The 13,790-nt window shown below is 37.7% G+C and overlaps 1 protein-coding gene across 1 annotated transcript; it reads left to right on the forward strand.

Annotated features, from left to right (window-relative positions):
- Window positions 1-2,050: 2,050 nt before the first annotated feature.
- On the forward strand, window positions 2,051-2,755 carry LOC136259234 (indolethylamine N-methyltransferase-like). The gene has a single exon (XM_066052722.1). The coding sequence runs from the start codon at window positions 2,051-2,053 to the stop codon at window positions 2,753-2,755; it is 705 nt and encodes a 234-aa protein (XP_065908794.1).
- Window positions 2,756-13,790: the final 11,035 nt, after the last annotated feature.

Raw genomic sequence — 13,790 nt, forward strand, 5'->3', positions numbered from 1 at the left:
TTACTATACCACATAATGACTCACACAAGGACTTAGGGCTCATATTATCTGAGAATCTAAGTTGGGACAAATACTACAAATCAATCTCTGCTCGTGCATACAAGGTATTGGGACTAATACGTCGTACTATTGCTTCTACCCATTCTACTTCTACATTGGTCACATTATATATTTCAATGGTTCGATCTCAGCTGCTCTATTGCACCCAACTATGGCGTCCACACCTGATGAAAGACATTTTAACTCTCGAGCAAATCCAGCGCCGTGCCACTAAGTATCTATTAAATGATTACACCAGTAGTTACAAAACCCGTCTAGTAAAACTAAGGATCCTTCCTCTGATGTACCTGTTCGAGTTACAAGATATATTATTTGCAATCAAATCAATCAAGGTACAATCTAAACAGTTCAATATTCATGATCATATCAACTTCAGCTCAGCTAATACTAGATCCGGCACCAGCAACAAATTGATTATCCCTCATCATTTAAATAACGTATCTAGACATTCTTATTTCCATAGATTACCAACTCTCTGGAATGCCATGCCTATCCTTAACTTGGATCTAGCATTTCCTCTGCTAAAATCAAAACTAAAAACTTTTCTCTGGGATCATTTTATAACTAACTTTGAAGATAACAACAATTGCTCATTGCACTATCTCTGTCCTTGCTCAAGATGCCACCAGTCACGTCCACCCACCTCAAACCTGAACTACTTGTAGAATCTGTATGTATGTGTGTATATAAGTAAGTAGGTAAATAAGTAATGTAATGTAATGTACTTTCGCGGCTGTTGGTACATGTTACCAACAGACCTTTGGTGTGTTTACACCATAAAGCAATAATAATAATAAATAATACTCAGCATACAAATCAAGTAAAGCCTAAATATGAAGGGGGGGCTTCAGCCCCCAAAGCCCCCCCTCCCTCCCTCCCCTGGATCCGCCCCTGAATGGCGTTGCCTCTGAGCTACTTTCGTCTGCTCTCATCACCTCAATCCAGGTATCTGTGGGTGTATATTGCATGCTTATAGGTGCAGCTAGTAATTGTTTGCCATATCTCTATCGCTAATTTGGCATTAGATCTTGGCTAGCAAACTAGAGGCGTGGCTGGCTCAATGTTGCCCTTTGCTACTAGCTAAAGGAAAGTTTTGATAGCTACATTGGCAATGGCATACATGCGCATGATGTAATGATTTTTGAATTTAATTATAGCTACCATGCTGCATGTTCTTCACAGCTAATCCGTGCGCAAAGAATGTAGCTAGCTAGCTATACGGCAGACAGAATCAGTGTTATACGTATGTGCACATTAAAGAAAATTTCAACGCGGCTCCCTTATGCCAAATGGTGCAATATGAATCGCAGTAATCACTGGAAAAGCATATAACTCCCTGCTATACTGAGCTAGGAGGCTGTTGCATGCAACTTGATAACTGAAAATTAGCTACCTTCTGACCGCATTACAGATGGGTGGAACCGGCCTGCATAGCTATTCCGGCGTAGGCATAAGTTAGTCTCTGGCCCTCAAACCACAGGGCGCATGAACCACGTGACTATATTATATATAGACAAACGATGGTTGCATTAATTGCGCACATGGCTATAGTGCATGTGACTGATGCATGATTTACACAAAGGGATATATAAAAATTCTTAACCTTTGAAAGGAGGCTATTAGGGTGCAGGGGTTCCACAGGGGTGCAAGCACTGCCAAGCAGAATATCATCTCTAATGTCAAAGTCTATAGCTATTGAATTGATTATAACATACCATTGCCCAATTAGCCAATGCTTGTGGAGCGACAAAGAATACTATAAGATTCTCCTGCTCATACAGGATTTTTAATTACAGAAACTGGAACCTATTGGTTTGCCCAATCTGAACTTTTCTGCATGCTATAATTATTATCTGCACTAACTACATCATTTATGTTACAGTGCCACTGATACAATGGAACATCGCTACAATGATGCCAGGTACTATCTGCTTACCCGGAATCCCAAAGATGTGTTTGATGAGAAACCAGGGCCAATTTATGTTCTGCCATGGCTTATCCATGGATCAATAAATGTTTCCATAACTTCTACCAGACATATCATAAAGAATGGAATAGTTCTACTGCAGTTCTACTAGAGCTTGGAGGAGGTCCATGTATCTATCCCCTCATTAGTGCTGTACCATATGTGGCTGAGATTTACCACTCTGACTATGTGAAGGCTTGTCGGGATGAAGTGTTGATGTGGAAGAACAAGGATCCTAATGCTTATGATTGGTCAACATACTTTAAACATATTGTCCAAACACTTGAAGGTCAAACCAGCCCCGATGCAGCAACCAAGCGTGAAGAAAAGTTGCACAATTTACTAAAAGATTCTCTCCCCTGCGATTGTAGAGCTGACACAATAGTTCCGTCTGTTAAAACTCCTGTGAACATAATTAGCTGTAACCACTGTTTGGAAATCTGTTTTACTTCACTGGAAGAATATGCAGCTGGTTTGAGGAAAATTTATGGCATGATAGTTCCCAGAGGGTTCTTCATTTCACTGACAGCTATAGAAATATCTTGGTGTGAGTATGCAGGCAACAGATACTATTCCTCTTATCCTTTGACACTGCAAGATGTACAAACACATTACCAAAAGGCTGGCTTTGATGTTCTTCTCACAGATAGTTTTGATGAACCACTGGAATCCAAGGGTGTGATCAACAATGCCAGTGGCTATTCCTTTATTATAGCACAAAAATCATAACTGGAACAATGTTTGTACTTTTTTAGTGAACAATCACATCTTTGCACCTATAAATGTTTTATGCCTGCAGATAACATTTATGTGTATAGCTATCGCACAAAAAGTAGCATGCTACAGAACTTAGATTTTAGTATGGTGACCTGGGATGCTGAGAGTAGATCAGAGGTCAAGAAGAAGAGTTAAAATTGAGACTGCATTTACACCTGCACAACAGTCTAGAGAGTTGTAATGAAATCAGCAATCAACTAGCTGTTCCAAGGTATTTTGTGCTCTAAGTTTAAGTCTCACTCCTGCATGAGATTTAATTTTTCATCACATCTCACTAATTTTACAGCCCTTCCCCTTGTTTTAGCAAAAACCTTGATAGGGTACTTAAGTCTTGGTTATGGTACACCTGCACCTAAATCCTCCCCTGTAGCTATACTTTAGGATACGTAGCTATTAATAGGATACAAAATATTATTGTGTTTCAAAAGGGCACTCATTTAATTCCACTTTGAATGTAAAAGATCATAGATTTGCTTCAAACAAGCCTGAAAATTTTGATTTGTGCTGTTGCTCGCCATGACTGAAATCCAAGCAACCAATTGCATGGTCTGGTGCTCCAGTCTGATATGGAACTTCACAAAGTTGGTAGCTATATTTGATGCATATATGGAACTGATAACCATAACCATCATGCAATCAGAGGCAGATTTCCCAGCATTAATATTTATCCCTCTTCAGGCGTTGCGACTTACTTTACCATGGACAAGTTGAATAGCATTCAAATAACAGACATACATTATACATAAATATGTTTTATACAAATAATACCACAAGGAAGGGAAGTTGGAGCATCTCTATTTTTTTTAGAACTTTACAGTAGCCAGCACTGAAAGTCTAACAGCAACATGTACTGCAGCCATCAGACTACCTAACCTAACAAACAAGAACTAGAGACTTCCACACTTAACCTACAGTAGCTAACAATAAGGTGAAACAGGAAATGAAAGGAAAAAAATTCCTCCTACCCCAGGAATCAAACTGCAGGCCACCCTATGTATAGTTAAGCACAAAGCCTGAAGTGGTTTAGCCTGCACTTGAGATACTCTAATAGAGCAGTCGCAAAACGCAAAGTTTAATATAGCCAGGGCAATTCATGATCAATCATTTATCTCTGTAATTACATATGCATCTATAACTCCTATAGTCTAGAGAGAGTTGTTGACTGCATCAAAATTGAATGAACAATAAATTTTCTAGATACTAAATTATCAAATGTACATGTAGTCCATGTGGAGTGTGTACTGAGTGGTGGGGAAATCATACAAGCAATTCATTTACTATTACTTGGTTAATATATACTACGTAAGCATAATAGACCCCAGCAAAAATGATCAAAAGTCTCATTATTGATGTTCAATATGACTGACAAGTACTTGTTTAGAAGTAAATCACTTACATGACGAAACTATTCCTAAGTCACTGTTTATGGTTAGTCACTTAAAAGTCAATAAAGTCTTTGTTGAATCTCATGACCAGAAGTCTCTCAAACCATACATCTGTTAATTGATTTCGTTTCGGTGTTAATACAAGTGCTCCTGAGCTGAAGAGACGCTCTACTGGAGCACTGGAAGGAAGTGTTGTATTGTACTTTAAAAAGACCTTCTTTACAGTTGGATAGTTCTGTAAGCATTCAAGCTTTTTTGCATCTCTGAGATACTCAGTGGCTTCAACATCTACTGAGGTTTCATCATCAGTGTCAAATTCATAGAAGTCTTTCTTCTTCTCTTTTTCTTGGGATTTTGAGCTGACCTCTTCCACCTGAATTTCATCATTCCTAAGAAGTCGCATTTCATCAAGCAGCATTTGTTTGTACTGATCTCTTTTCTCCTGTGCTTCCACCCATCTTAGTTTAAACTTTGGCAAAGTTACAGCTGCAATGATTGCATCATGGCTGTCAAATTGTGTACTAAAGCGTCGTCTGATTGCATTATCTATGGAATCAACAAGTCCAACTATTGTTGCTGAAAGTTCAGACTTCTTTGCCTTAATTTTCTTGATTATGGTTTCTAGCGTTGGCAGCAAGGTACCATAGTAACAGTCATCTTCATCCTGGAGTATATCCAATCCTCGCGACAGTGGCTTCAGCACAGTACAGTATTCTTTCAAAAACATGATCTCTCCCTCATTAAAGCCACACAAGTCAAGCTCAGCACATAAATCATTTAAATCCGCAAGGGAATTCTCAACCATCCTTTCTATGGCATCATAATAAGTGTTCCAACGAGTTGGAGAAGGAACTAAAAGCTTTCCTTCTAACTTGTCTTGCAGTTGATCTGAAGCAACAGTCAAGCAACTGACCCTGTTCCAAAGAGCCATACATTTACCAAAAGTGCTACTGTATAGGCTGCTAGATGCAAGAGATGATGAAAGGAATTTGTCGACATCAGTACTGGCAATTAAGTTGAGAATGTGAGCCGCACATTTCTGGTGAGGTGGTAATCCATTCTCAATTTGTATTAAATAATCTTGTGTATCTAGTTGATCAGGCACCATCAACTCTTCCACATCTAAAAAAGTCACTTTCTCTTCAAGCTCAATGTCATCTTGATCTTCTACAGTATCTGATGGTTCTAGTGCAAGGGAAACATCTGGAATTGGAAGCACAAAAGTGGTAAAAGCTTTGACAAAATTAAACCCATTGTTGGTAACTGTGGCACTTACTTTACCAGAAAGCCCAAAGGACTCATGGACATTTTCAATTTTAGATGTAAGAATGCCGTATATGTGATGACCCATGACTCGTGTACAAGCAATAGCAGCTTTGTGGCGTTTCAATGTACTGGGATCTATCCAGTGCACGGTCATCCCTAGGTAACTTCTTCCGTTAGCTGTCCACACATCTGCAGTTGTGCATACTGTTTCCACCGTTTCCAATGCACCCATTACTTTTGCTATCATAGAGTCATAGGCCTCTTCCAAGAACACAGTGAAAGATTTTCTGTCTGGCAATTGCACATTGCTTGAAGATATACCACGCACCAATTTATTAAAGGCTGGAGACTCTACCGTTGATAGTGGCAACATGTCTTCAACGATATATTCAGCAGCCAAACCTCGCAACCAAGATGGAGTAAGTTTACTCATTGATGGCAGTGTACACTGCCTCTTTGATTGGGTTTGTTGTTCATCATCATCATCACCGTCCAATTTCCGTTTCCTAGTCTTATCTGGTGTGAATGGTACTAGTGGCGTCGAGAGTGGCGTCGCGGAGAGTGGCGTCGCGGAGAGTGGCGTCGTCTGATGTACTTTATTCAAATGCTTCCTAAGGTTTGCAGTAGTACTACGAGCGCTGGAGAGTGTTTTGTTACTTGGTGCACACAACTTACACCGAACTCGCATGTTTTTATCACCTTCTTCCACCACGGTGAAGTAGTGCCTAAGATTCCATTGGTAGAACGTTGCTTTCTTTTTAACATTCACGCTTGCATTAGTGCCACCGCCATCATCAGAGTCTTGTAGCTCCTCTGCCATTACTGAAAATGTCAAATTCAGTGTTGAGCGGTTGCGTTACAAGTAATACAACTCCAAGTTACTTGACTTACAAATGTAATGCGTCACAACAAGTAACGTAGTAATTAATCTCGTTTAAGCCACTACTGAGTAACGCCTAGCAACGAAGTAGTAATGAAGCCACCAATCAATGATTGAAGATAACTGACCACTCTTGAATACAATTGTAACCAAAGATAACACAACAACAGCTGAACTCAAGTGCGATGCATGTCACTTGATAAGGTGTATTCGTGTTGTTGCTCAGGGGTGGTAAATATTTTTTCTGTATATTGTTTGTGTGCTTTTTAGTGTGTAATGTAGTCTATGTAGCTACCTAGTTTTGTATGCGGTATGTAAAGTTTTGGGAGCACCACGTACACCAGTTAAAGGCTTTCAGTAACTATAATGCAGCAAGTCTGCATCATATACTTTAACAGTCTGCCCACAGCCTGGGTATACGTACAGCAATTACAACTACAGTACTGAACTAGCTACAACTATATATGACTACTCTTAAGGGAATATGTCTACAATTTTATGTTGAACCACGGGTGGTCACAAATTACAAAGGGACTGCTAGTTATAGTCAAGAAGGCAGAAAGTGTTAACATCAGAGGCTACAGGATTGTGGGGAAAAAAGCCTAACTATAGCTATACTATGAAGAACTCCTGTGTGCATAGTTGACTGTTGTTTAAGCTGGAATGAACTGCTGGTATATAGCACAGCAAATGGTATGTGCCTGTGTACAGTGTACTCTAGTACTGAGATAGATACATTAGTGGATGATATATAGCTATGTTATATTAGTAGGTGAAAATTGTACTGCATGGGAATATATGCATGGTGGTTGTATTGGTGTACACGTGGTGCCGGTGTTTTGTGTGTTGAGGAGGTGTTTGAATAACCTGACATTGAATTTCTACCTCTACAAGTATACTAGCTGAGTTACCTGACTGCGTTTAATGATAGTTTGTCATGAATTTGTTCTACATGTGGATAAGGGTTATAAGATAATCATGCGATAGTTGTGAGGATATATGTAGTAGATTTTGCTGCACTAGTCTGACAGTGTCCAAACTTATGCATGAACATAGGAACTAAGCATACATGACTTTTGCAGGCTGGGAAAATGACTAGCTAATTATAATCGGAATGAAGAATCCTTTAGTTTTTCAGTTGTCATGTCGTCAATACAAACACATTCATATTATAAGAATAAAATGGCTTTTCAAAGGATAAGGGTTATACTGAAAGATCTGTTGTAATGTTTAAAGGATTTTATAACACATGTGTATGTACAGTCACATGAACGGTTGACTGCTGCTGCCATACCAATGTACCATGGCCACTAATAACATTTTGTGGTATAGTTGTGTGTATTGGGTGAGGTGATCCATTTAAGAAGTGATCTTTCAATTGTTTCTTGAGGTGGTGGGTGTATTTATGGTGTCCTGATATTAATATAGGGTGAGGATCAGTTCCTCAGTGCATTTTTAGTTACTCATGCAAAGCAGCCAAAACATTTGAAAAGGCTATAAAGTCATTACTACATGGCATGCATTAGTTTCAACCACTTGCTGGTTGCTTTAGTTTAAAGTTCTCACAGTCAGTATTGCGAGCCAGGCATCACTCCATCCCTATGGTATACAAGTACAGCAGAAGTACAGTAAAGTGCAAAACTGACATGGTTGCTTCTTGCAATACACAGGCTAACTGGTATACTTTATTTATTTATATTTTTGGCAAAAAGCCTGTACACCAAATCACGATAGAAAAAGATACATATTATTAGTTCAATGCATATCCAGCTTTGACTTGAAGTCATTCAATGAGCGTGCCTCAATAACATGCTGGGTAAATTGTTCCAATAATTCACTACACGATGAGAAAAAAGTTACTTCGTAGCAAGCAAGAAGAATGGCACTTGTAAATTTTTTAATGATGTCCTCTGGTAATTCCTGGTGACTGTGTGAAAAAAATCATTTACAATGATATCCAATAAATTATCAAATATCTGATATAGAAGTATCATGTCACCACGCTGATGACTATTAGAACAGTTAAAGTCTTCAAACTAATGAAATTTTGTATAGAACCACATTTTAGTAGCTACAGATAAATATAATACATAATTCTATTACTTTAATAATATTCTGTATGCAGGTAAAACTGTAACTTACAATCATCAAATGTTCAGTCAATTGAAACAAGATATTTCAGGCAATCAGTGTCGGGGATGACACATAAAATGTGTTATGTAATATTATTACGTTTTGTATATAGTAACCAAGTAATATGGTGAAATATACTATAAAAACTAGTAATATAACTCAGGTTACTTTACTTACAAATGTAACATGTTACCTAAGTAATGAAGTTACAATAATGACTCAAATGTTAAGTAATTTTATTGCATCTAATCTTGTTACTAATCCACTTAGCCACAACTAAGTAAAGAAGCCGTAACAAAGCCCACCTCAAATTAATGAATGTGATAACTTAAGGCTGTGCAAACAATTATAATTACTTTATTTTATGAGTAACTGTAACTAAATAGTAATAGTATACATTTAGAAAGTAACAAGTTACGTGCTTTTAGAAAGTGACTACCCCAACACCATGTGTATATGTATATAGCTATACAGAACATAGTCATAAAGTTCAATTGTAACATTTCATTCATAATGACTGTTTTTTTTCTCCATATCCTTCACACTTTAGTGCCTGAATACTTATAGGCTACCAAGTATGTAGAACACTTTCAATTTCAACTCTCAGGCATGCATCTTATTAGATTAACTAATCTGGAAATTAAGAGTATTTGTTCAGATTTAGTCAAGATTGTAAAACACATACAGGTTTCAAGCTTATACAGGTTGACCGAGATAGTAAGGTGTTAGATTTTGCTTCTATATCTGATATAGTGGTATATATTGGTGCATCTGCGGAAGCACAGCACACACATGCAGAGTTGTTAATGCCATCCATATGATGCTAAATTTATCTGTGAAAACACATGTGTGTCTGCTTTTCACGAAATTAACGATGACAATTCACAGAGAAGATTATACAAACATCTAGGGAGTTCATGCATATTACTTTAACACAGCAAATGTACGAAGTACAATCCATGCAGATTCCAAGGGTTCTAAACTCTATGGTTATTTGCATGGATAATGTTTATATATAACAAAAATAAATTAGTTGGCATTGATACCTGACTTCCATACAAGAAAAACAATAATTGTGACTGAGATTCTACATCATTTAAAGGCTTGCACTGTACTAACATAATTTAAGCCATTATACTTTGAACTTACTAGTGTTACAAATAGAAGTCTGTGATCCACAAATGCATGCAGCATCCCTTTGTTACTGTGTTATTTGCATTTCAAGGGTATGTCGTAACTGTTAATTGTATTTGTTGCTGGATATAGAAAGTTTCATCAGACATTAAAGCACTTGTAGCTATACTGCAAACAATTGAAGGATAACTTAATACACAGGTACACACTTCCTGGGCAATCCTGGCTATAATTAGGCATTAACATCATAAAGAATTGAGTTAAAAAGAGAAGGCACTCACTGTACATGGGACAAACAAATAGACTAACCAATTATTGGCCTGCCCGTGCCTGTATATCTGCCGTACTTGCACATCTTCACATTAACCACAATAACGTGAATCAGTGCTTTATGAATGAAGCATGTCCTAAACTGAGTAGCATACATGGTGATATCATCATGAACTTGTTTCGCCATCATTCAAGCCTAATAGTTAAAGTGATGTGAACATGGAGTTAACTAAACAGCAGAATTGCATGTAATCTAACCAATAATTATCAAGACATGTGCAAATTATGTGGTGCTATCCTATCATGCAGGTACTGTAATAACACGGTCAACAGTATTTAAAGCACTTGTAGCTATACTGCAAGCAACTGAAGGTTTGAGCTTAACTTATTACACAGGTACATACTTCATCACATCACAAAGAATTAAAGTTACAAAGAGAAGTCACTTAATCTAATAGAACACACAGGAGAAACACAGACAAGTGTACATGCACCCAATTGGCTTGCCCATGCCTGCCCTATACCTATCAAATGTGCTACTGTATACTTTTCCAACAGTCTGTATGCTATGAACTTACTATAAGCAAAAAAAAAGTTAAATTAGAAGAAGTAGCTATACACCAAAAGGGTAGACAAAATTAAAAAAAGTTATGCCTGTGGCTGGGTTCAAACCCACATCCTACAGTAGTAACCGCAACAACTTCAGGGAGGTACTTTACCAGCTGAGCTGTTTACTGTGTTTGTGGTTAGCAATGGTATGCAGCTGAAGTTTTCTCTACATCATGGCCTTCGACATGCTGTAGCATCGGACGAAGGAACGACCGTACATGTAGGACCATCGTAGTTTACATTTTCACATTAACCACAATAACTGAGGTGTTTAAACAGAGATAACAAACAATAACATGAATCAATGCATTAGGAATGAAGCATTAAAGATCATGTCCTAAAGTAGCATGCATGGTGAACTTTATTCCACCATCATGCAAGCCTAATAGTTAAAGTGATGTGAACATGGAGTTAACTAAACAGCAGAATTGCATGTAAGCTAAACCAAGACATGTGCAAATTATGTGGTGCTATCCTACCATGCAGGCACTGTAATAACATGGTCAACAGTATTTAAAGCACTTGTAGCTATACTGCAAGTAGTAAAATTAACTTAATACACAGGTACACACTTCATCACATCACAAAGAATTCGAGTTACAAAGAGAAGGCACTCGAACATGCACCCAATTAACCTGCCCATGCCTATCAAGTGTGCTACTGTATACTTTTCCAACAGTCCATATGCAGTATATAGCAATACCTGGATGCTATATGTGAAAAAAAGTGAGTTAGAAGCAGTATGTACCAAAAGGGTATATAAAACGGAAAAAAAGTTTTTGTCACTGGTGGGATTCTAACAAAGTTAACAGGCCATTGCATGGCTCTTGTTATGTCTATTGAATTTCTTCCCAAAACATATTGCAATTTGTTCTTAAAGTAATTAACTGATGGGGCATCAATTACATCACAGGGTAAAGAATTCCATTGTCAATTGATTATATGGTCAGTAAAAACTTTGATCTTACGAGGAGCTTGGATCTGTGTTTAGAAAGTTCAAAACCATGTCCCCTTGTAAAATTGATTGGTGACAGGGAAAATACCTTATGAGTACTATTTGTAGGGGGGATGGATGTATGGGGCACCCCTTCCAAAATTTTATTATACGCTAGCTAAAAAGATAGTAGAAGTTACAGAAAAGGTGCAGTTGCATCTAAAGCATATATACATGGGTAATGAAAACATGGAAAGAGTGACAAGAGAAGAGCTAATCTCTTCTAGGAATCATCAAGAATAGATAATTTGTAAAACTGCTAAAAAATGCTAGCCATCAATATACTCTAATAGAACAGTCAACTACTTTAGTGAAACATCTAAAGACTAACTCCTAGACCCACTGCTGATAAAACATCAGTTTCTACCCATTCATATACTTTTAGAGCAGCAGTTTACATTATTATTGGAATTCTACTCTCGAACTGTTGACTATACAGAATAAATTTCTGGGTATAGTTCCTCTAGAACAGAATAATATTGTCTTCTGTGGAAAAAACTGATGTATGGTTTACCTGAAAAGCAACTTTCTTTCTTATTGCAAGCCAGTTGTGACACCTTACCAACACCTTTGAGTGTGGCTCACTGGAATATAATCGCTAGTCCAGTATATGTACCCTTTGTCACTCCACTCAGCCTACAACCAAGCATATTTTAACTGGTTGCTCCATTGCATTTGATCAAGAAAGATACAGCATCATGACCCCATTTGCAGGTTCTTGTTCGCAACTGTAAGAAGGATTTATCACCATGTTATAAACTTTATGCTGATCTTCCTGGCTACCAGGCGTGTGTTAGTCCCCCAAGTACTATTGTCACATCTACTCTAAACAGACCTGATCTCGTGCTAGTTTCTACAGATTCCATCATGCTATAGCTATTAGAACTCTCTGTGGTTACTAATACTCAACATCACTTTTTGGCTGCAAGGAATTGTAAAGAAGATTGCTATGGTTCAAGCTTCAACATGATGGATTTTTAATTGATCTTGTCACAGGCTGTCTAGGCCAAATTTCATGCCGGTGACCATTACAAAGCTTAGCAATGTATGCCATCTTCTGAAGTGTAGCTACAATACGTTGCATACTTCAGCAGGCAGCTCGGGTTGCCATCTCCTGTTTGTACACGATATTTAACTCTCAGGCTTCAACATCATGGGATGTAGTTAGTCGATCTGTTGATATGCCATGTATAATTATGTTTTATAAGTAACTTATTTTTGTCTTGCCAGGGCTCCAGGTATTATTACTTTTTTAGTAACTTGAGACTAGACTCCTGACCCTTTGTAATATGTAATTGTCAAATTATTGTGATGTCTCTTGAAATTGCAGAGCAAAAGCAACAAGACAATCTTACATCACTACAGTCAACATGCATACTCACACATTGCCTGAAATCACTGTTGTTAAAGTGACTCACCATACTTTTGATCTCAGAAAGCTAATTTTTCTGTTCCTAGATAAAGCATGCTCCTCATGCTGAGTATACTTCTCACACTGCACTACTAGTTGCATCAACCAGTTGCCACATTTTTAGCCCAGCCCCCATTTATAGATTCCCCTAGCTTAATACCCAAAGGAATCCTAGATACTCCCCTGTGTCTGTATCCTGGACTCCAAGCCTTAATGCAGTAGCTACTCAATACCGATGTGGTTGGATGTGTGTTTTATAAAGGATGTTAGCTAAATAAATCTGTTGTAATACTTTGAGTTGCAATATTATGACTTTTGACAGTAACCACTCAGTGGACGTTATCTAGACTCCAAGATCCTTTTCACAGTCTGTGGTGGAAAGACTATGGTCAATCGTAAGGAACTAACACAAATTTCATTGCCACAAAGCACATTTATTTATTTATTTACGTATCCTTCAAATTGAAAGTGCACAATACTGAATGGAAAATAACAATAATAATAACATTGTCTGGATCTGTGATGGTGTAAGACATGGGAATTAAATGTGGTCAAACTGGCATGTATTTACATTTCTTTACAAAGCACAAATCACATTGCATCCCACAATTCATTCACGCACTTGTGAAGTACATCGCTCACGTGATTATTAAAACATTAGATTCAAATAATCGTCCATTCCTATATAATTTGTTGTTTGGAGTTGGTTGGCCCTTTTCATAGCCTGTAAAAGCCTATTTGGTACTGAGATTCCGGAGTAAAGTCAGATTAACAATCTATGGTTCAATGGAACCAACTTTTGGTTTCAGTAATAACCACTAGTACTTCCTTTATTTTTATATTATGCGGAGATATTATGTATCCCTCCAGGGGCCATCAAGGAATCGAAGCTACAAAAAGCTTTA

Source organism: Dysidea avara, chromosome 6 (genome assembly GCF_963678975.1).
Source record: "Dysidea avara chromosome 6, odDysAvar1.4, whole genome shotgun sequence".
NCBI classification, from domain to species: Eukaryota; Metazoa; Porifera; class Demospongiae; order Dictyoceratida; family Dysideidae; genus Dysidea; species Dysidea avara.